Below are 24,413 nucleotides of genomic sequence, written 5' to 3' on the forward strand. Positions count from 1 at the left end.
TTTAGATTCAATCCTCTAGCTCTGCGTAATAAAAGAGATTAGTAGTATCTACACAGTGCTTTCTACTTTCTTCTGTAACGTGCGCCACTAGTGACATTCAAATTAAACTTTCCAAAAGCAATACATGATTACATTAACTTTGTCTATTTTTGATATATTTAATACATACTAATTGCTAATGCTGAAAAATTAAATATTTTTATAGGTATTGTAATAACCAATGAAAAAAAATGTTTGAATGGTAAAAGTACAATCCATTAAGTATCATAATTAAATGCTCTATAAACTATATAACTAATAATAATATAATTTCAAAATAAGATTGTGCTTTTTGAGATAATTAGAAATCATTATTATAAAATAATTGCTTTTTTATTATATTACTTATCAAGATAATCAGTAAAAGCGGGCATTTAGTAAATTATTATATCTTTATTTTTTTAATTTTACTAATAATACAATTAATTTAAGTTGATAAACAAAATGTTGTTAATTTTACATCATTGCTTATACGGAGGCTGAAACTGAAAATCAATTTCGAGTGGTAATTAAAAATATAAAATTATTACTTTTGTTACAATAATCATACATTATTTATGGCCATGTGAGTTCCTAAATAATGTACTAATTAAACAACATTTAGCTATGGATTTAGTCTAAAGCTTGTTAATATTATAAATTTTCTAATTTCTGTTTAATAAAGCACAAGGTTTTGTGGTAACGCCATTAAATCCATCTAAAAGAGCATTGAACCCAGGGTATGGTTTTTCACAATTACAGCAATTATCGGGGTCATTGAAATCTAATAAAGAAGCTACAAATCCTGCTCCGTATTCTTTGGAAAATTTACCCTAAAACGTTAAATTATTAAAAATATTATTATTTACTGTATATAAAATTGTATTCGCTAAAAAATATTACCTTTTCATTAAATGATGTTTGAGAATCTACACACCAAGTACACGTTTCTTGTGGACGCAAACAAATCTATAAAAAAAATGTTGGTTTATAAAATTAATTAATATTTCGTATAATCAATAAAGATTTTTAGATAATTCAACTAGTTATTTATTATATTTCTTTTTTTTTCAAACTGATAAATTAATGCCCATTTAATAAGACAAAATAATTCTTAAATCTAACAGTACAACAATCATTCCTATATTACAGTGTTGGCCATCGAGAAAAGACTCCAGAGCCACTCAATATATTAATAAATATGGAAAAGCCGAAATGAATAAAAAAGATCATATAAATATATATATATGTGATAATCGTAAATAAGATAAGATATTAAATGTAATAAAATGTGCAGAATACGAAACAATATAAGATATTAATTAATAATTAATAATTAAAAATAAAATAAATACATGTTTAAATATTATATTAAAAATACTATATTTTTTTGTAAATTTTTTCTATAAATTGTAATTTAATAAAATATTATACTTCTTCAAATACATAAATTCATGTTGAAAAAAATTTTTTCCATTAAAATGTTTTATATCTTACGATAAGATGCGAGCTGTGTGAGTCTATAACGGCAGCTACAGTTTGACCATTCCTGCTATATTATATCATATTTACAAATGTTTTTTTCGTCGTAAACATTTAAAAAAAAAAACAGTAGATTTGTGTTCAGTAATTCCGATTTTATATTTTTAGCTAAAGAGAACACCGTACTCGCATTTGATCTTCGTCTTACTAACGTACAATATAGCAAATTTTATGCTGTTAGGTAACTTAAATATTAGAGTCAAATCACCTTCAATAAAATTTAAAGGCAAGAATATTATCAAGGCCATTAATTATAGACTTTTATTGATACTTTAATTTTAAACTGAGTTATAACTATGTACAATACTAAGACTCTAAAATATTCATGATAGACTCTAAAATATTCATGATTCACTTTAAAATTAAAATATCAATAAAAACCTTTATGGTGCTCTAAACAATATTTTTGCCTTTAAGTTTGATGATAATTTATTTGACTCTAATATCAATACTAACAACATAAAATGGATTCTGTTGAGCGCAAATTGTCTACGTTAGTAAGACAGACAGAGACAACACATGCAGGTATGGCGTCCTCTTTATTAAATTAAATTAACCTAGTATCAAATTTAAGGGTAACGACATCATATTCTGAGCTTTATCGTTGGTTTTTACAATATTTTAATTTTTAAGCGAGTTATGAGTATTTTTAAATATTAATATTTTATTTATTCATAACTTCCTAAAAAAAAATATATCGTAAAAATCCAACAAGAAGAAAACACAGATATTCTTATTTTTAATACATTTGATAATAGGTTAATTTACTCTAATATTTAAGGCATTTAAGCCAACATAGAATGGGAACTGATGAACATAAATAAATTATGACATGCTAGACGTTAATAAAAAATATAACACATCCAGAAGTCCTCTTAATATTCAAAGATACATTTTTATTTTTGAAAACATTCATTCATTAATTCAAATAAAAATAATAATAGCTTAAAATTTGTCACATCTAAGCACCAAAATAAACAGAAAAAATAGTTAATTAACATTTTATTTTTTATTTTTCTCGGTATTTTAATTGAGCTGATAAGTCGTGATTTTATTTTGTAGGCAAAGGAACATAAATTATATCATACTCCGTAGCTGTGATCGATTAGGCATAGCACATGACCATATCAATAACTTAATTAATAATAAATTATTTATCAGTTCATATTAAATTTGTATACCTGCTCCGTGGTTAAATCACAATTCGTTAGTGAATCATTGGGATCAGATGTTGGACTAATTCTAAATTTAAAATGTGTTTTTTCTTTCGGAATAGATGCCTGCTTTAAGACGTCTTTTAATTTGTCCTAGAAAAAATTATTGATTATTAGGTACAATTCTGCGATTTCTAGATAATAATGTTTCAATACCATCGTATAATTTGTATTTGATGCAGTCATTGGAGCTATTCCTCCTCTAAAGTCCTCGGTGCAATCGTTAAAGCACATAAAAGAAATAACGTAAAAATCTACAGCCGAATCTATTACATTGATATCCAACCCTTTTTAAAATATTTAAAACAGAAATTAAATTTGTAATTAAAAAAGAATCATTAAACTAATATTTTTATACAATACATTATATTATTATAATATAAATTGTACTTTTTGTCGTTGTACACGTGGACTATGGGTTCTTTTTTAACAATTGATCAATTGATAAACTTGTTATTAATAATGTGAAGCATCTCTTTATTTTTTATGTGCTATTTTTTCATGATAATTAAACATCCCTTAAGAAGAAAACTAAATTACCAATAACCTTATTTTTGTATATTTACAGCTATTTTTTAATGAACTAAATGGTAGTGCATATTTTTTTAAAAAAATTTTGAGGCTTGATTATCATTAATTTTGGAAAATCATTGAAATTAGCATGGATTATATGTATATCAAGGTAATATAATACATGTGTATAATTAGAAATCTTCTATTTTTAGTAAATGGTTTAAGCATGGTGTTATTACGTTATTAGTATAAATTTTTGAGCTATTGCTAAGACATTTGCGTAGGGATGTGATAAAGAGTTGTATTATTTATCAATTAAATTAGTATACTGATTGAACATTCAGATTTTCATGTATAATTTGTTTAAATTTAAGTGTATAGTCAAGCTTGTTATTTAATTTAAAATTCAAAAATATTTAAAATAAAACTATTAATTAATAAACTAACCTAAGAAAGTTATTGTTAATAAATTAGAGTACCAAAACTAATGATAAAACCTAATTTTTCAAAATGATACAGACATCAATTTAATCATTGACATTCAAAATTAAGTTAATTTTATTGTCAAAACTACGTGCTTAAAAATTTAGAACAATCATAAAATAATATCCCATGAAAAATTGAGAAATATATATTTTCATTTTATTAAAATACTATTTTATCGATCAATATGAAAAACAATATTTATGAATATAACGAAAAAAGATATACTCTGTTTCTGTAAAAATTTAAGACTTAAGCTTTTATATTTATAATTTTTTAATTATTATAAATATATAAATATATACAGATACTTACAAGGTATCATTGGATTGGTATACTGATCAATTGGAAATCCTCCCGTGAAAACAAGACCAATAATTAAATCGGGAAAACTTTTTTTCATCACCTCGAGATATGTTTTTAAATTTTCAGAAAATCCCGGAAATTCAGGGGAATCATACTAAATAAACGAAATCAATTATAAAAAATATTCGTTAAATATTTTTTTGTAATATTATAAATATAGATAACTTGGACATGTGTTCTGCTTCTGATTATTAAATTAGAAATATAGAGTTTAAAAAATAAAACATTCACAAAGTTAAAAATTGGATGAAAATTCTAATTGGTTAAGTACAGGTATAAACGATTAAAATCATAAAAATGTATCATTATATAAGTGTCCTACATTGTTCTTTACTAAATTTTTAGTGTACCTATAAATATTTATTAATAAATAAGTTAGCCCATGCATTTCGATTATATTATATTATAAATTTATAATCCTTTAGCCATTGTAATATCATTGAATAATGATGAAAATATAATTTTGTTGATTCAATTAACATCAAGAAGTTTAAACTGAAATTAAGTATACTTATTATAATAATTTCGAACAATAAAATTTAAAAATACTTCTTTAGCCATACCTTTTTACATAGAATTCTATTCAAATTTAACTTATTTATAAATAATAGTATTAAGTATATGTATGAACAATTGTATTCATTATGTGAAGAATCTGTGAGAATTTTAAGATAAATTTGATTATAGAATTATTTAGCTAAATATAATTAAAATTTAATTAGATATAATATATCACAACTTGAATATCTTACAGGAAAAATTAGAACATTGCTTTTATTTGTTTAAAAATCAAAAGTAAATAGATTCTTACATCATACTCTAAACCTGAAATAATAAGACCAGCGATCCCTGGATGTTCATCTAAAAAAGCTTTTAAGCCTTTCATTTCATCTAACGAGTTGGTTCCTCCATTGCAAGACTCACAAGCAAGTATTTTAGTCCATTCTTGTATAGTCATATAACCGTAGTATAAAAATACACGCTTAGAACTCTTCAATATTTTGTCTAAATTTACTATATAAATTATAAAACACATGAATATTGAATATATTTTACATCAAAATATTTAATATTAAGTAATAATTTTTTTTTTTTAATTCTATTATCCAGAGTATTAAACCAAATGGCTATAGACTATACATCAATAGTCTTTTAAGACTGGATTAACCATCAGGTAAAACAAGCACATAATAATGGTACCAACCAGAAGAGGGGCACCACAAATGTTAAACTAAATTAATTTTTTGATACTTTCACACATTAAACCAAAATAATTTTATGAAAATTTTCAGAACATGAGATATTTTCTTGTGTTTTAATTTTAGATCCTTCAAATTTTGTTACAACTCTAAATTTAAGCCATATCGATATACCAAAAATATTTACTAAACTAATAAGTATTTTAAACAAATTTGATCCTAGCTTAACTGTAAGAACATTTACAGAAAAATTTAAAGATTTTGCATCTAAATGTTCTAAAACGAATTAACTTGTTGATAATTATGACTAGGAAAAATTATTATAGTATGACGATAATAATGAGGACAATGAGGAAAAAACTGATAAAAACATAATTTAATGTAAATATTGTATTGTATGTTATTTTAAAGTTTTACAAATCTACAAGTTACATTCTATAGCATATTCAAATTTATTTTTAGCGTATAAGTTTATCTTAACACTGTCTTGCACGCAAATACGCTGTGAAACATCGTTTACAAAGTCAAAGTGTATACTAAATAGATTCAGAAATTTTTTTTATTGCAAGAAAAAATGGATATATTTTTATTAATGAATATTGAAATAGACATTTTGCAAAACATAAAAAATGAAGACGTCATCGAATTATTAACTAATCTGCTAATAAAAGTATTTTATTGAAATATTTACTCATTTGAAAATTATGTGACATAATATTTATATTTATTTTTTAACCTCGTACAATATCTATTGTTTAATAATAATAAAAAACTATTATAATTTTATTGGCGTTGTTCGTAATTATAATACCAAGTGTTTAAGTGTTTGATTTCAAATTAGAGGAAAAGAGTATAGTGTTTTTATTTAAAGTATTCGATTCAGTTAATTAATTATTGTTATACGTATACTAATAAAATTTGTATAAATTTGGAAAAAAATTGTTTAGGAACTTGGGCTGGTCTCGATGAACAGCCCGGTAAATTATTTCTTCCCAATCCGACATAGATATTAAACAATACAGGTGAAAGAATACCTAATTGAAGAACTCTTCCATTAATTATGGCTATATTTGAAGTGGGGAAACCGTGACATATTTGGAAATGTTGATCTATAATATATGACATATTACATGAATAGTAATAGAGTAGTAATGAGTAGAAAGGAGGAATTTATGGAATTTAAACAAAATCTCTTTGAGCCAAATTCTGTTAAAATCCTGGGAGATGTCTAAAAAGACAAGTACAACAAAATTTGTTTTTAAATGAAGTAGAGAATGCATCAACTACTCTATCTACTTTATGTATCGTAATGTGCTTGACTCTAAAGCCAAATTGAGAAGATGAGAGTATATTGTTTGATATTAAGTATGAAGAAATATACTTGAGAACGAATGTTTCAAAAAGTTTTGAAAAGTATGATAAGTTACTCATAAATTTAGAAGATGTTATGTCTGGAGATTTATCCAGCTTAGCAAACATTATTATTTGTGGAAAATTCTAAAGAATGGAAAGTCTTAAAGTAGTATTGAAAATATAAGTTAAAAGTATAATGGTCTTGTTTGACAGACAATTAACTGAATTAGCCGTTATCAAATCAAACTCTGGGATTTTTTTATTAGACTATTTCAATATTGTATTTTTTACTTCATTAAATATTTTTCAAGGTAAACATTTAGTAAAGTAGAATTTAAAATGAGTACATTTTTAATAAATAGTTATTATTTTATTATTTTGGACCATTATTGCGAGTTGATAACAATATAATTATGATGATTAAACTATTTGCCTATTCGCATATAATAATAATAGTAATAATATTCAAATGAAATTTAAATGCAGCCCGTTGTCTGGTGTTAATTTTATGGCGTCCTATTTTATCGTTTTACTGTTTTTGATAATAACTAAAAGAAATAATACGTCATCAAATTTTAAACTATAAAAGGGGGAGACGTAATATTTTTAAAAATCTTCAAGGATGATCGTAGAATTAGAAAAATAAGAAACACTAGACTATAGCATATGTACATCGATGTACAAAAAAATAAAATTCTTGACTTTCCCAATGTCTACATTTGCCTCCGAATTATTTTAACTTAAATAAAAAGTGTACAACTGAGTGCTCTTTTTCATAATTGAAGTGAAATGTCTATGTATTATATTACCATAGTCTAAATAACAATGGAACAATATCGGTTTGGCCTTTTTTATATATATATATGTTACGGGCAAAAGCCGAAATCGGGCAAACCTCAGAAATGCCCGGGCAAAACGCGAATTGCCCACAATCCTTGGGCAAAATGTCATATTTCGGCTTTTGACCGGGCAAACCTAGTTATGACCAACATCATTTGGGCAAAACCGCCAAAACCGTATACTGACTTTCATCGTAAGGACAAAACCGTAGATTTTTAAATACGTTCGCTAATATTATAAACAAATTTAATAATTATAAAATAAGTATTATTGTACAAATATATAAAATTAATATATTTAAACCTCACTTGAGTCACTGTAGCGTTTTAAATAACCACTAATATTAAATACAAAACAATAATAATCATAAAATATTGTACAGATATAATTAAATACACTTAAATAATAATAAAAATATAATGATATTAAGTACTCGCATAAAAATAAACATGTAATAATATTAGGTTCTCTATAATGTTAAAATAAATAATTAATAAAAAATATTGTACAGATATAATTGAATATAATAATAAAAAAATAATATTTTTGCTTATTTGTTGTTACACATATTAGAACTACACACAATTTAAAACGCTACAGTTTGACTCAAGTGAGGTTTAAATATATTAATTAAGTTTATTTAATTATATTTGTACAATAATACTTATTTTATAATTATTAAATTTGTTTATAATATTAGCGAACGTAATTAAAACTCTACGGTTTTGTCCTTACGATGAAAGTCAGTATACGGTTTTGGCGGTTTTGCCCAAATGATGATGGTCATAACTAGGTTTGCTCGGTCAAAAGCCGAAATATGACATTTTGCCCAAGGATTGTGGGCAATTCGCGTTTTGCCCGGGCATTTCTGAGGTTTGCCCGATTTCGGCTTTTGCCCGTAACATATATATATATATAAGCCAATATTCTATTTAAATTACATTTTCTAGAGAAACTATAAAAGTTGAAAAACAATTTTTAATCTAAGTTAAATAACAATTTTTATTGAAAATAATTCACTACTTTATATTAAAAATAACACTATTGTTTAATTTTTGATTTCTTTGAATACATTATTTTTTAAACCGTTATTAGTTATTACTCATTAGTTATAAATTAATTATAGTTTATTTTATTTTATAAAATTTATTTAGGGTACCTATATATTTCATTAGCTTTGCCCTCATCTTGTTTGAAACAGCTGAGTTGTTACATTATTGAGCTTTATTCGCACCAACAGGCTATATACTAAATACTAGAGCCGTCATGACGGTGACGAGGTGAGCAGGATCTTTCTTCTAGAGCCTCGTACTTTAATGAAGGATTCGCAGCTAATCACTTATATTTTTTTTATTTATATTTCTTAGTCTTGTAAAACCTACACTTACTAATAATAAATAATAATCTATCAAAGTTAAGAATTCACGGAAATATTTTTACCACAAAAATGTTTGTTATATGCGTGAAAATATATAATAAATGTTTAATGTACCTAGGTACAAGAAAGTATTTAAAAATAATCATTTAATAATTTGTAGTATACTTTGACCAAGATCTCGCAAACCTTAATTCTGTCACTGCTAAGTAGGTACATTTCATATTATTATTATACAACTACAAATTATTTGAAAATAACTTAATCTTCATTTATCTGTGATACATTAACAAGTTTTCTTAAAATCAGTCCCAAAAATTAAGTTGAATAATTTCTTATACATTTTACACATCATAATTATCAAAATTTGTTTAATATGTTATATGTATTCTATTTTTAGTAATACTACCTAACGTTTTATCATCTTCGATGATTTGGCCAGGTTCGTCGAGTACATAAACATGATATTTTAAATCCACATAAACCCCATCGTAAAATATAGCTGTGCAAGTCTCTGGTGTTTTTGAAATTTGAACATCCGATAAACTACATCTCTTAGCACGACCACCATCAAAACAGCATGCCGATATGCCAACGCCTAAACATAAAATAATAGGTAAACTCATATAGTCATATTTTTTTTTCGTTGGTTTTTAACATAATAATGCATTGTCTGAAATATAATTAAGCATAGGTAACCTTAATAAGTCAGCAAACTAAAATGTTATTACAACCAAGTATACACTATCATATTTTATTTTATTAGCTAATTTATTTTTGAGTTATTTTTGTTTCTCAAAAAATTCCTATACGTACTAGGCAAGAACAGTATAAGTTATGTAATTGATTTCAAATTTCAATACCTAAAATCCACAGACAGAGATTTTTAAGTACGAACAATATTCATTGAATATAATATAAAACATATTAAAAATTTTAATACTATAGACTTCATCCGGATAAAAATAAATAAGTATAAAACATGATGATCTGTGAATTATGGTTTTAATATAGTTCAATTCAAGGAAATAATCCTTAACCTAAACCAAAATGTTCGAATTATTATATTCGATCCGATCAATAAATATTACACAAAACGATAAATTTCAAAATTACCGAAGATATCTAAATATTTTATATAATTATTTTAAAATATTGTAACTTTATAGTATTTAAATAGAAAACATTTATTAGTTAAAAAAAAAAAAATAACTTATTATATTTGTTAGTAAATAAGTTGTATGTAACCGTATAGGTAATAATCGGATCGGAAAATTGGAACGAGTGCAATTTGACTTCATCAAAAATCGATGTCTGTGTAAATCGTTTCGCAGGAGAATCCGAGTATCTAACAGTTGGGAAATCTGGTAGGCAGTAGCAATGAATTAGAAATAGCTATTGGTACATTTATTAAACAGGTTAACTGGTTGAATATGTAACAACAGCATAAATAATTCGGTGGCGAAGTGACTCAATTTGAGTTTTTTAATAGAGCATTTAAGCAAGCCAATTTTTTTCCAGACCATTTTTTTACTGAAGAAAGTAACAATAATATATGTATTATATGTGTGTGTGTGTGTGTATAGCTTTGAAGGTTTAAACATTTAATAAATTAACAAATTAAAAAATTGGAAAAATATTTTTTCGTGCATATCAATAATAGGTACATAATACATATATTGATAAACAATAAGTATATAATATTAACCCAACATATTAAAATATATTATACGCATTATGTTTTATTTTTTGTGAAAGGAAAATAAAAAGTCAAAAGTAACTTTTGAAACAGAAAATACAAAATTAAAGGAATAATTCAAAAATAAATAGCTGTATAATTCTATTTATTTTAACATTTTTGTACGTAAATAATTATTTTAAAACATACTTACACTCTACAGTAATTAAAAAATATCGAAAACGTTAGTTGTAACTATTTTTATATTATCATTTAAAGTTTAAATATTTACTTAAGTCGTAAAAAACATGAAAATTAACAAGTTATTTTGTAATTAAAAATTCAAGAATTTTTCTTTTTAGTGGCAAAGTCTTGAAATTGGAATACCTACGAGATCCTCATAATCTTTTTTTACATGAATTTAAAAAAATGTTATACTTTAAGCTATTTATACATTTTGTATATGCAGTTGAAGTTCAAATTCTGATAGCATAGAATAATCTTATCAATTAAAACGAAATTATCATATAATATCCTTAAACTATTTTTTTAATTGTTTATAAGACATAATATATAAACTGTAGAAACTTGAAACATTCTTCTATCGCTTAAATTATAATTTATTAAACACAATCAAATTTCAAAAGTATTTTTATAAATTTTAAACTAGTTGTAAATAAACATATTGATCAAAAAATTTAAAAATTTAATAAAAGATTTCACATTAATGGTTCTTATAGCAATTATTAACAATTAATGTGACTATATATGTGAAAATAAAATATTAAGAAAATTACTAAAACTTATGAAATTCTACACCAAATAACGAATACTAATGTACGTGTAAAATTGAATAGGTAGTTATAAAATCACATTTGTGTATAAATTTTAATCATGTTTTTTTTTCGGTAATTATAATATATTTAAACATAAAGCTCACCACCTTTTGGATCTTGAGGTTGTGCGTGTACTGTTAACATGAGAATGTTACTAATTAAAAGTAAAACATTGTAAAAGTACATTTTTATAGATGTTGTGTATTATTATGCAAATCTAATACTTTATTCACACATACCGTCGGAGTTATTAATTTTTATTCAAGTAAGCGATATAAAAAGTTTTAATAAAATTATGAGTTAATTTATTTTAACTATTCTAAAAACAGTGTGTTTTTAATAAAATAATTTAAGTTGTATTGATTTATTGTTTTAAATATTTACATAAAAACTATTTGCACAACGAATATCAACTGTGTATTAACAAAATTTATTAAGTGAGTATATATATTGCGTGTACAGATATGTTTTTTCAATTTATGTTATATAGGTAATAATTAATAACTATTTATAGGATATTTATAACTAAAAACAACCAAAACTTATTAATGCTACAACAACAAAATGTACGATAAAAATAGCTGTTAACATACACATTATCATCATTCTATTTATATAGTTTTATTTTTTAATTAATGTGCGTTATTTACGAGTTTTTAGTTCATCTGTTTATATATTTAATATTATATAAATTATACACGATACATAAGCCGCCGCGCCAGTTCGGTTACACGAACATATTAACACAACTGCCATGAATTTTGTTCAATATCGTACAATGTTTCTAACATAGGTCAGACCACACTTTTTTTTCCTCAACACTGAGAATGGATTTATTGCCTTACCAATTTCCATGTTGGATTTATTTTATTTTTCAATACGTAACATAATCATATGTTTAAATAAAATTATGTTGGCGAGGTTAAGAATTTAGTATAATTTTAATATTATATATATATATAGGTATATATAATTTTAAAACAAAACAAAAAATTATCTGAGCTAGAAGTAACTTTACTGTGCATTTCGATTTTACTTTTTAAATAAAGAATAAAAAATATGTGACGTTTAATTAACAATTTGAGAATTTTTGTTGCCTAATGTTTTAAGATGAAGTTAAACAATTTAACTTAAATTTAGATTTTATTTTTTGGATAAACGATATCTTGAATCTTATAATGTTTTAAAATGAATAAGTATATTGTTTATAAACTTTAAAAATAACTGTTAGAATAAAAAAAACTACTACCAAATCTTAATGAAACTGAAGAAAAATATGTATTACCTATTATTATTAAAATTTAAAAAAAAACAGTGCACGTTAAAATACTTACTTCCAAACTCACTTCATAGAACAAGTAAAAACTGTTTAAATACTTCACCTTTACAAACTATAAACACATGTCATATAAATAAATTAAGTTAATGAATTTTTTTTTTTAATATGGACAATATATTAATATTATTATGATCATATAATCACTATGTAATAATATATAATAATAAATGAAAAAAAATGTTACCTTCATATAATAGCATTTGTAATAACTACTAAGTATTATTGTACTAAAACCATAGGACATATTATATCCTATTTATTTTCAATGTACAGTTTATAAGGTGTAACAAATATGTTATCGTTATCTTATTTTATATGATTACATAAAACTTAACAGTGTTACATTCGTTATTCTCCATTTAAATATCAAATTTGACGATATTTGAATTTTATTAATTTTAAATATTATTTATAAGAAAATTGTACTTAGAAATTATTTTAAAATTTTATAAAGTTTCAGAAAGAACTAATAAGAAACTATGTAAATATGTAATAAATGTTCAAGCCTTAGCTATAAAATTTAAGAATCGTATACATTTTCGATAACTAAATAATTTTAAAACTCTCCTGGTTGCATTGCATAATTAATTCCTTTCATGATGTCAATTGTCAAATTGTATGTATTAAGTTAAATATTACATTTAATTAGAAAAAAAAATACAAGTTAAAGAAATTGATTATTATTTAATTATACAAGGAATTTACTATTGTGGCACATGCCACTAATAATAGTCTATAGCATATCTGCGAGTTTTAGTTTTTTTTTTTAAATATTAAATTGTTAAAATTTTAAATTGATGCTTGAAACATCAAAAAATAAAAATGAATCATACATAATAATTAAAATCCATCATAACAACATTAAAAAAATATATATTTTATAGTGACAGATTATTTTCTTACATAAAAAAAAATATTTAACCAAATGACTTTATTACCTGTATATGTATTTCCTGTTATTGGAAACTTCAAGTTAGTGAGTAAAATAAATTATAAATACAGATAATTTGGAAGTTGAATTGTATATAGAAATCATCAATTGAAAAATAAGTGAACAAGTAGGTAACCACAAACCACTCCGATGTAAATAATTGTAGCTTGTAGGCACTGTAAAAGTATCAAATGTATACCGGCTATCTCATCATTAAGTAATAATCATTGTATCATTGGATGATTTGAATTAAATGATAAATCATTGCATACAAAAAACAATTTTTGACGGAGACGTTCAACCTTATTACTTAATAATTTTATTAATTTATTATAAATTATTTATATTGATATTAAAGTAATATATTAAGTTAAATTAAATTAGTCAAAAACATCGGGCACATGATGTATTATAATAATGTACAATAGTATTATTGTATATTATGTTATTATTACTATTAACTTCTTAATAAAAATCGACTTACCTATGCGGCTAGGTATGCCGTAAAACTGTGCTAATAGGTTCATAATATATTGTAAACGTATAAATAAAAAATATATTTTTTTTTAGATAATTTGAATATTTTGAAAATTACATTGTGTGTAGTAATGTAGTAAAATATAATACATTAATAATACATAAATACACATAATAGTTTCAAGTCTCCCATATTTTTGAATAACAAAAAACTAATTAAAACTCATTATTCATTTGAATAATCAATTTAGTCAAAATTTGAATTTACAAGTCAATAAGAAAAATGTTGTTTAGATATTTTTGAGATTTTTGTAGAGTTACAGAAAAAAATACTTTTAGAAATACTGTAGATACCTTTATTACATTTTAAATCCTAGTAACGATAAAAATTTAAATTATTATAAATTTAACAAGTTTAAGTTCTGTACCTTCCTAGAAACATAGGTATCAAAATGTCAAAAAATGATAATTTATTAATAAGTTACTCCTAAAAGCATTTTACTTTTATTTCTTAAAATATTTACGATATTCATTGAAAACATATTTCGTAATTTATTTTTTAGACGTTGGATAGATTGTTTTATGATAAAAAATACAACCAGCTAAATGTTTAAATCTCAATGAATGGTTCATAAATAAATTACCTACGAGTTTAATAATGTAATAAGTTTGTTTTTAATTGATGAAAATTACTTTAGCTAATTTATTTAATTTTTAGTTCGATATCACAAGTAATATTGTTAACACTGATAATGATAAACGTTCGTTTATGTCATTATTCCTTATCATATGCTTCGTAGTTCATTATCATCGGCGTTCACATTATTATTTACTTTCGCACGTGATTTTACATTTATTTAATTTATTGTTCTCGACGGTCTTCAGCATTAATTGAATTATGGATGCTATACTCGACACGATTCCTCAGTTAATCAAGGATATTGAACAACTGGAGGATTTGAAAGAGGAGAAGGAAAATGAACGACTAGCGTTGGAATCTCAAAACCAAAAACTCAGATATAGGTTAAAGTTTTTAAAAGAGGTTTGTATCATTGGCAAAATAAATATTATTACTTATTAGAATAAACAAATGTTTTAAAACGACATTAGTACAAAAAAATAGTTCTCTATTGTTTCGAAAATGTCTGATAACAATCCGTCACTGTTCGTGACGGCTCCGTTTTAAAATATATATATAAATTTACTACTATTAAACCAATTTACCTAAAAGATAAACATAGATATATACATTAAATTTTGGATAGATCATAATATGCATTTTCTTATGATAATTGTATATTATATTTTATACTAGTTAATTACACAAAACCCTTAATATCTTAAAATGTATTCTCTATTACCTTAGTAATTATTTAAGTAACGTATTACTTACTTAGAAACATTTAGATAGATGAGGTGTTCTGATTGCTATTAATTTCTTAAATCAAAAATAATTATTGTTATCTATAATCATGATATCTAATTCAATCATTATATAAGTATATCTAACAATTTTAAAGTATGCGTTTAATAAAAATAATAAACATTTATATAGTTTATTTTATTTTAAAACATAAGTATAGTTAAATTATTTTTGGTTGTAGGATTATTATTATACAGACAATTTAACATATGAGTTGTTTTTGATGTATAATAATTTATTTTGATTTACCTAGACTAAAAAAACTAAACTAGAATAAATTTCTACCTACATCAATAATCCAAGCACTAAATCAAATACATTTTCATGTTTTAGTTTCTTTAAATTTTTAAGACAGTTATACATTTTGTTTAATTATATTAGGTATATATATTAATTATTACTTATAACCAGGGCTGTGAATTTCATGCACTAAAAAAGTCTTGAATATGCATGCATTTATGCACTAAAAACAAGTGAAATATGCTTTAAAATATGCACTATAAATTATAAAATTTAAAAATATGCAAAATATGAAAAAAAAAATTATACTCACATATACTGGATGAAAAAACGTTTTATTTAAATAAATATTGTAATTACTAATTATAAAATGACTTGAAAAATGGACTTGTAATAATAATAATAAATGCTTCAATGTTCTATTGTTCTTCGACGCCTGAAAAAAAACATTAAATATAGATAGAACACATTGTTTTATAGATATTTAAACAATTTATTTGTTTACCTGCAAAATAAGTATTGCATTGTACAATCAGCGATTTCTTTATATTTTCAAACTTGAATGATCTCCTATTTGGCGCCAAGAGGTTTTTGTACACAGAAAATGAACGCTCTACATCAGCTGACGTGGTAGGGGCATACTTGAAATATCCCATGTCACTACTTGTTAAGTTTTCAGGTATATCTAAACAACCAACGTTTTCTTCTTCTCCGTTTAATATTTTTGAAATATTGCAAACAATTTGAAACCCTTTATTTTTAGTAAGAACTGTCTGTAATTTCTCGTTAATTTTGATTCCGGTCTGGCATTTTAAATTATTGAATTTGGCTGAAACATCTTCAATAATCTGTATCGCTTCTATTAATGCCATGCCTTGTTTTTGAAGACGTGTTATAGCCGTAGGAAGGCACTCAAAGTTTGATTTTATAAATGCTAAGTTACCTTTAATCTGTGGTGCTTTAAAATATTTTTGAGCATTTCTAATTGAAAGCGCATCATCTTCATCAAAACTTTCAACAATATTTTTTACAATTTGGAAGTTTTCACAATAATATATTGAAGCGGAAATCCATATTCCCCATCGTGTCAGAATTGGTTCGGGGGGTAGAGCTATATTAGGCGCATCAGTCTTAAATTTTATAATACGAGATGGTGCCTTTTTAAATACTTTTTTAACATTAGCAACCAGTTTATCTACTTTGGGATATTGAATACGGATATATTCGGCAACTCTATTTAATCCATGTGCTGTGCATGTTACATGGACCATTTTTGTGTACAACACTTTCAACGTATCTCTTCAGCGCGTTTAACAGATTTACGATGTTTTTCGGCTGCGATATGCTGAGTTATAGAAAAACGTTTTTCACTTGAAACTTTCGTATTACATACTTTGCAAAATAAAATTTTGTTATCTGTTGAAAATATTTCTGTTCCAAATTCAGTAACATAACTTTGTAAACGACTAGATGTCGTCTTTTTTTCTTTTGGCATTTTAAAATTATGCTTGTTAAGTGTTAACTAATAGAAAATTTAAACGAAAATATTACAAACAACGTATTACCACTCACGAGACGACGACAACACTATCGCGCGTCGGTTTGTCTACCATAATATAATAGATTAAGATTAAAGATATTTCAAGTTAGACTTTTGACCACAGACCTGCGATAATAACAGGAGACAATTGCATGCCACTCTAGACCGGGTTTAACACATGTTCCTGTTATTATTACCACCGCGATAAAATTACAACGGTAAAATTGTATCGTCCAAATTCAAGAAATTTTACAAATTAATGAGAAAAACATATTATTCAAATGAGAAAAAAGCAAAAACAAGAGGAATTCGCGAAATCATGCATTTATATGCCCTTACCGGTTAAATATGCAAAAATATGCAAAATAAGATTTCGTATTTAATTTATAAATAACGCAAAACAAATTTTGATCAAATCCATTTTCTTATACAATGTAGCAAAAAAAACATGCAAGTGCATGAAATTCACAGCCCTGCTTATAACATAATACACAGTAAAAAATATAATTGACACTCAATACACATATTTGAAATGATTTATATCATTGAATTTAAAAGAATACCACATTCACATAAGTTGTTTCTGTCTTACAAATGTACACATAGCAAAATATTGTGTTTTAAAGTTACAATTTTGTATAATAATCTATAATATTATAGTCATTAGTGATTTAACCTATCATCAAACTTAAAGATAAAAATATTATCTGTATTTTTTTTATTGATTTTTCTTGTCATATTTTTATTTTAATGCAAATTATGAGTATATAAAAGTATTATAATTTAAATATTTTCATAACTTAAAAATTTCAATATTGTAAAAAACTCCACTAAAAAAAATAAAAAAATAATGTTCTAGCCTTTCAGTTTTATGAATGAATTCACTCCAATATTTAAGGTTACTTAACTAATTTGGTACCGTGAACACTATTTTACTATACTGTATCTATGTTAGCAAGAAGAAAACAACATATACAAGTGTGATATATTAACATAAACTAATTAGTATTTACAAATTTTTAAAAATTTACTCTTGTTTGAGTTTGTATGGATGCAAAATAAAATATAAGGTGTATGAATACAGAATTTATAATAAAATAATATTTATATAAATAAATAATTTATAATAAAAAAATTTTAAATCTGCAAAAGAATAATTTATATCTTTTTGTTTTATTTTAGAATACTTACTTACAATTTTCTCTTTTTAAGTTTAACTAGAAGAGTATAAAATTATAAACGTTTAAGTATATTCTTGTATTTTTTATACAAATAATTTGTTTTTATACTTAGTTAATCAATTGCTCAGTACCAAACACTAAATTTTAAATTTTATGTCTATAAATAATATATTTATTTAATTTTCTTTATTATATTAAAAACTGACTAATATTTTAAAGCCTATTAACTTATATAAGTAAATACCTTATAATGTCTTGTAATTTTTTTTTTTTTTATGTGTATAGGCTGTGGCTAAAGAATCAAACGAGAAATCAAACATGGATTCAATAAATATTGAAAATCACTCTTTAATTAATTTACATTCTATATTAATCAGTTTGTTTTCAAATGCTATTAAAAAAGCATATCCAACCTTAGAAGGCATTGATCAACCTGCAGTATCTGCTGGTAGTAAATTTGCTGACTACCAGTGCAATGCATCAATGCAAATATGTAAACTGTTGAAAGCAAAAGGTAATATTTGAACTATTCATAGCAATAATTATTCTAATTATTTTTTTTCTTCTTAATTTATTTTACAAGATAATAGTTTAAAATGAACAAGTATATATTTTGTTCAATTATATAATCTTTAAATATTGAAGTACAATATTATATCGAATTTAAAATGATAAATATTACTGCTACTAATGAATAATTTATTAATAAAATAAATAATATATATATTTCAGGTGAAAATATCTCACCTAATGCAGTCGCTAAAAAAGTAGTGGAAAATTTGGGACAATGCGATATTATTGAAAAAGTAGATGTTTCTGGACCAGGATTTATTAACATTTGGTTAAATCGTAATAAATTAAGAGATATTTTACAGTGTGTACTGGAAAATAAATTGAAACCAAAGCCTTTAACTAATCCAGAAAAGGTTGTAATAGACTTTTCATCACCTAATGTTGCTAAAGAAATGCATGTTGGTCATTTAAGGTTAGTGGAATTAACTACTAAAATATGATAGCACCATTCACTTTTATTTATAAATTTAGGTCAACAATTATTGGTGATAGTCTAAGCCGTGTATTCGAATTTATTGGTCATGATGTATTAAGATTAAATCATATTGGGGACTGGGGTACGCAATTTGGTATGTTAATTGCTCTACTTCAAGAAAAGTTCCCTAATTATAAGACCGTATCTCCTCCTATAAACGATTTGCAAGAATTTTATAAACAGTCCAAAGTACTTTTTGATAGTGACTTAGAGTTCAAAAAGCGGGCATATGATTGTGTTGTAAAATTACAAAGTATGTCACCTGATCATGTTCAAGCTTGGAAGTTGATTTGTGATGTATCAAGAAAAGGTAGTGTTTATATTATAATACTTAATAGTTAAAAAGTATAGATATCAGTGTTATATGTTACATATCATAAACTTACTTGAATGCAATCTGCCTCCATTAATCATTCTTTTATTTAAGCATAAGAATTAATATTTTTATTTTAGTTAATTAATTAGTATTAAATATTTAATCAACATTATGATCTAACATCAATATATGTCAATTTTAAACCTGTAACTATATTTTTTTATATCTATTAAAAAAAAAAATTGCATACATCAATTTTGGTTTATGTATATTTTTAAATTACAAATAATACTTTGTAAAAATGTAGTCTTAATGTTTATTTAGTATTAATTTAATATATTTAAACTGAATTAGACATGATACATAAAATAATTTATCAGTTTCAGTAGATTGCATGCAACTCTAGTAACAATTTATTTTTAACTTGCAAATTTTTTTTAGAATTTCAAAAAATATATGAAAGATTAAATGTCAACATCATTGAAAGAGGAGAATCATTTTACCAAAGTCGAATGGAAAATATAGTAAAAGATCTGGAAAGCAAAGGTAATTTTTAAAGTTTTAAATTTATTTTTATATTTTACTTGGTTAAGTAAATAAACCTTAGATAATAAATTTCTTGAGTAACCTAAATACTATGCAACTAGAAATAAAATTCAATTATATCACAAAATTACTGTATTCAATTTGTTAATTTTCATATAACTAGGATTTTTGGAAAATGACGATGGTAGAAAAATTATGTGGAGTCCAGAGTCCTCAATACCATTAACCATAGTAAAGTCTGATGGTGGATTTACATATGACACATCAGATATTGCAGCATTAAAACAGAGAATTGAAGAAGAAAAGGCTGATCGCATTATTTATGTCACTGATTCTGGACAGGTTTGAATCATTTTAACAAATATACTTTTTTTATAATCTAATGTTTTTTTTTTTTTTTTAGAGTGTACATTTTGAGACCATAAAAAAATGTGCAATTCACTCTGGTATTTTAGATCCATCTAAAGTACGTATGGACTTTGTTGGTTTTGGTGTTGTGTTGGGTGAAGATAAGAAAAAGTTTAAAACCCGTTCTGGTGATACTGTTCGCCTAGTTGGTCTTTTAGATGAAGGTAATATTTTTATATTTGCTAATTTATTTATTAGTTTTAATTCTTTGATGAAAATAATTTGCTGAAATAGGTATAAAAAGAGCAAGAGATAAATTAGTAGAAAAAGGCCGTGACAAAGTATTAACTGATGAGGAATTAAAACTAGCAGAAACAGCTGTTGCTTATGGTTGTATTAAGTATGCTGATTTATGCCACAATAGAAGTCATGAATATGTATTTTCTTTTGATAAAATGTTGGAAGACAAAGGAAATACAGCTGTTTACTTATTGTACGCACTTACAAGAATAAGGTCTATTATTAATAATTTGGGTACTCATACTCAAGATTTAAATGAGCCTATTTCACTAGACCATGATAAAGAATGGAAATTAGCCAAGGTAATATATTTTGATACATTTTTTTTTTTACTGATAAATATATGTTATTATAAATTTATTCTTGTAGACCTTATTACGATTCTCGGAGGTACTGTCAAAAATTACTGAAGATTTTTGTCTCCATCATTTATGCGAGTATCTTTATGACGTGGCTACTACATTTAACGAGTTTTATGACAATTGTTATTGCATTGAAAAAAATCCTCAAACTGGTAATTTTTAATTTTTATTTTATGTACAAATTTTACCAATCATAAATTATGTTGGTTTTTATTTACATCATATTTAATATAAATTAAGTGACAAATAGACTTGCGAGTTCGAATCCCAATTCATAAATGTTTTTATTCTCTTAACTTTTGATACATTCCTATAATCAATTAACAATTAATATATTTATATTGTATTATCAAGGCATATTAAATTATTTAATAACCAATTTCAATCAATTATATGTGCACCCACACTGTCTATTAATGTTGTTCATATTTATTTGATAGATAATTTTTTTAAATTACTCAATGTATATTAAAAATTAAACTTGTAATAATTTTTAATTTATTGTAGTTTTATGTGAACAAATTGATGTAAAGTGAAAAAAATTGTTTAATTCTTAACACGGAAAAATGTCAAGTTGTATCTTTTACACACAGTAAACATAAATTACCATATTTCAAGGATAATTATTAATATTTGATTTTTAATAGAATAATTAAAAGTTATGATGCTTACTTTGATACCAACTAATATTTTATTTTAATTAAATTATAAAATTCATAAAATGTTATGAACAAATTACATAAAAATGTATTTTATAAAACAAGATTTCCTAGTTACATCTTAGATATTATATTTTGTTTAATAACACATTTAAATATTGAAAATAAATATTAATTATTAAATATCGATGACAAATAATGTTACCTTTTACATGTTTTAAATTTCCAATTGTTAATTTTCAATATGATGTTTAAGTTAGTTATATTTATAGTAAAGCATATTACTTAATAGCCTTTTTACTTTAATTTGTACTGCCAATTGTCTGTAGTATTATTTATATGTATTTTAAAAGATTTTCAGCCATGAATTATTATAAACATAAATAATTTATACGGTTGTAATAATGAATATGACATTAATACATGTAAATTTTAAATGTTAGTTTACTTAATTGCCTCTTATTCCCCACGATGTATTTGAAATATATAAATGTGAAAAGTTTATATAAAAACCTTATTGTTGACATAATTTTTTTTCCAGGCGAAATTGTCAAAGTGTATACTGGAAGAATATTGCTCTGTAAAATCACAGCTGAGTACATGAATACAGGGTTAACTCTATTGGGCATCAACACAGTATCTAGGATGTAGTTTATTTTTCTATACACAAACTAAATGCTATTTTATTTTAACATTATTTTGATTTATACTTAGCTTTATCTTTTTTAAAACAGTTAAAATAAATTCCATTTGAATATTTCTAATGTTATCTAAGTATTATTTAAAGGTATTGGTTATCCCTAGGCTTTTACAAAGTACATTATAACATTGTATGAATCCAAATTATGTACCAATAAAAATAATAATTCTTGTAAATTTTTAACTATTTAAAAAAAAAGTTTAAATTAACTAATGTCAATCCAATTAGTATTAAATCATTATTAAAAATAAATAAATAAATACTATTGCATTTAAAAAATATTTGTTGTGATGTTATTAACATTTATTACCTTGATCAGTTATTGAAGTAGTTATATTTTTGCTCTTAATATTTAATGCATGAACATTCCTTGAATTACATATTATTCATTAACTACATTTAATTAATTATACATTTTTATAATATATATTTTATACATTTCTAGCTAAATTGATAAAATAAAATTTAGGGTTTTTAATTTAAATAAACTTTTAATAGTTTAAAATCAATTACTTACTAGATTTGTACTGTACATTTTGAAGTAGCTTAAAAAAAATTTTAACTTGCATATTCTATTAACCTCAAGAGGACGCCGCACCCGCATGTGTTGTCTCCGTCTTACACACATCAGTTTCAATAGTGTTCTTTTATTTTTGATATTAAAGGGAATTGACCTATTATCAAATTTTTTAAGTAAGAACATTACCTATGTTCTCTCTTTGGTTTTTTACGATTTTTAATTTTTAAGTGCGTTATGAGTACAAAAAATATAAATATTTTAAAATGCTTATAACTCTAATATAAAAATTAAAAGCACACTGTAGAAGCTGGTAAATGAAAATATATTATGTCGTACGTGTGTAAGACGGAGACAACACATGCGGGTACGACAATAAATATACAATTTAATTGTTTTATCCTTTTGTAATTATTATTTATCAATAGTGGCTATCTTAGAGAATACAACAGATGCTCGCTAAAATACTCAGGTAACCAACAACATTGTCCTCAAATAATAAAACAATTTAAAAAGAAAATATATGTTTTAAACGTGTATATATATATATATATATATATATAATATTATGTATCATATGAAAAAAAAGTAATATATATTATTAGAATAAAAGTAATTTAACATTTATAATTTAAAATATTTTTATAAAATAATAATACATTATATAAATATAAAATTATAAATTGTTGGCCAAAACTATACTTTGTTCTTTAAAATTTTGTAATATATCTTTCTTATTTATCACAATGTCATGTTCACAGCTTGTGTTTAACACTGGAAAAATACTAGCTAACTGGCCATATTTTAAAATTTTATAAACAGATATCATGCTGTCTATATTAGTAGAATTAAAATGTTTTCTTTGTATCAAATTATAATACTTAGGTACTATAGAATATAATTTTATTATTAATATAATAATATAGTATTGTTACCAACCATTACCCATTACCCAGTACCCACCCACCCACCAAAATGAGGAAGGCGTGTTTGAGCACCTTTATATTGAATAGATAGCCACCACTATTATTTATTAAGATATTATATCATTTTATTGATCAATTATACT

The 24,413-nt window shown here is 24.0% G+C and overlaps 3 protein-coding genes across 3 annotated transcripts; 1 reads left to right on the forward strand and 2 right to left on the reverse strand.

The window, feature by feature from the left end:
- Positions 1-683: 683 nt before the first annotated feature.
- LOC112596767 lies at positions 684-11,603 on the reverse strand. The gene is made up of 8 exons (XM_025342549.1): positions 11,522-11,603; positions 9,313-9,501; positions 4,948-5,150; positions 4,086-4,230; positions 2,931-3,061; positions 2,742-2,867; positions 922-987; positions 684-851 (listed from the first exon to the last, which is right to left on the reverse strand). Exons 1-8 carry the CDS (start codon positions 11,601-11,603, stop codon positions 684-686), a joined length of 1,110 nt encoding a protein of 369 aa, XP_025198334.1.
- A 3,365-nt stretch (positions 11,604-14,968) lies between these two features.
- On the forward strand, positions 14,969-23,018 carry LOC112596809 (arginine--tRNA ligase, cytoplasmic). Its single transcript, XM_025342614.1, has 10 exons — positions 14,969-15,206; positions 18,834-19,062; positions 19,281-19,533; positions 19,593-19,906; positions 20,354-20,458; positions 20,622-20,800; positions 20,862-21,030; positions 21,101-21,408; positions 21,476-21,620; positions 22,669-23,018. The coding sequence occupies exons 1-10, from the start codon at positions 15,063-15,065 to the stop codon at positions 22,776-22,778; spliced, it is 1,956 nt and encodes a 651-aa protein (XP_025198399.1). The 5' UTR covers positions 14,969-15,062; the 3' UTR covers positions 22,779-23,018.
- LOC112596810 lies at positions 16,182-17,114 on the reverse strand. Its single transcript, XM_025342615.1, has 2 exons — positions 16,333-17,114; positions 16,182-16,263 (listed from the first exon to the last, which is right to left on the reverse strand). The coding sequence occupies exons 1-2, from the start codon at positions 17,096-17,098 to the stop codon at positions 16,247-16,249; spliced, it is 783 nt and encodes a 260-aa protein (XP_025198400.1). The 5' UTR covers positions 17,099-17,114; the 3' UTR covers positions 16,182-16,246.
- Positions 23,019-24,413: the final 1,395 nt, after the last annotated feature.

Source organism: Melanaphis sacchari, unplaced genomic scaffold (genome assembly GCF_002803265.2).
Source record: "Melanaphis sacchari strain LSU unplaced genomic scaffold, SCAv2.0 Contig34_pilon_pilon, whole genome shotgun sequence".
NCBI lineage: Eukaryota > Metazoa > Arthropoda > Insecta > Hemiptera > Aphididae > Melanaphis > Melanaphis sacchari.

Excerpts from the sequence above, each read along its gene's own strand:
- LOC112596767 (XM_025342549.1), bottom strand. The coding sequence starts at position 11,603 with ATGTACTTTTACAATGTTTTACTTTTAATTAGTAACATTCTCATGTTA. Across the intron at positions 4,231-4,947 it reads TTTCAGGTTTAGAGTATGAT|TATGATTCCCCTGAATTTCC; the intron begins GTAAGAATCTAT and ends TCGTTTATTTAG. Across the intron at positions 852-921 it reads AAACATCATTTAATGAAAAG|GGTAAATTTTCCAAAGAATA; the intron begins GTAATATTTTTT and ends TTAACGTTTTAG.
- LOC112596809 (XM_025342614.1), top strand. The coding sequence starts at position 15,063 with ATGGATGCTATACTCGACACGATTCCTCAGTTAATCAAGGATATTGAA. Across the intron at positions 19,534-19,592 it reads ATGCATGTTGGTCATTTAAG|GTCAACAATTATTGGTGATA; the intron begins GTTAGTGGAATT and ends TTATAAATTTAG. Across the intron at positions 20,459-20,621 it reads AAAAGATCTGGAAAGCAAAG|GATTTTTGGAAAATGACGAT; the intron begins GTAATTTTTAAA and ends TCATATAACTAG.
- LOC112596810 (XM_025342615.1), bottom strand. The coding sequence starts at position 17,098 with ATGGTCCATGTAACATGCACAGCACATGGATTAAATAGAGTTGCCGAA.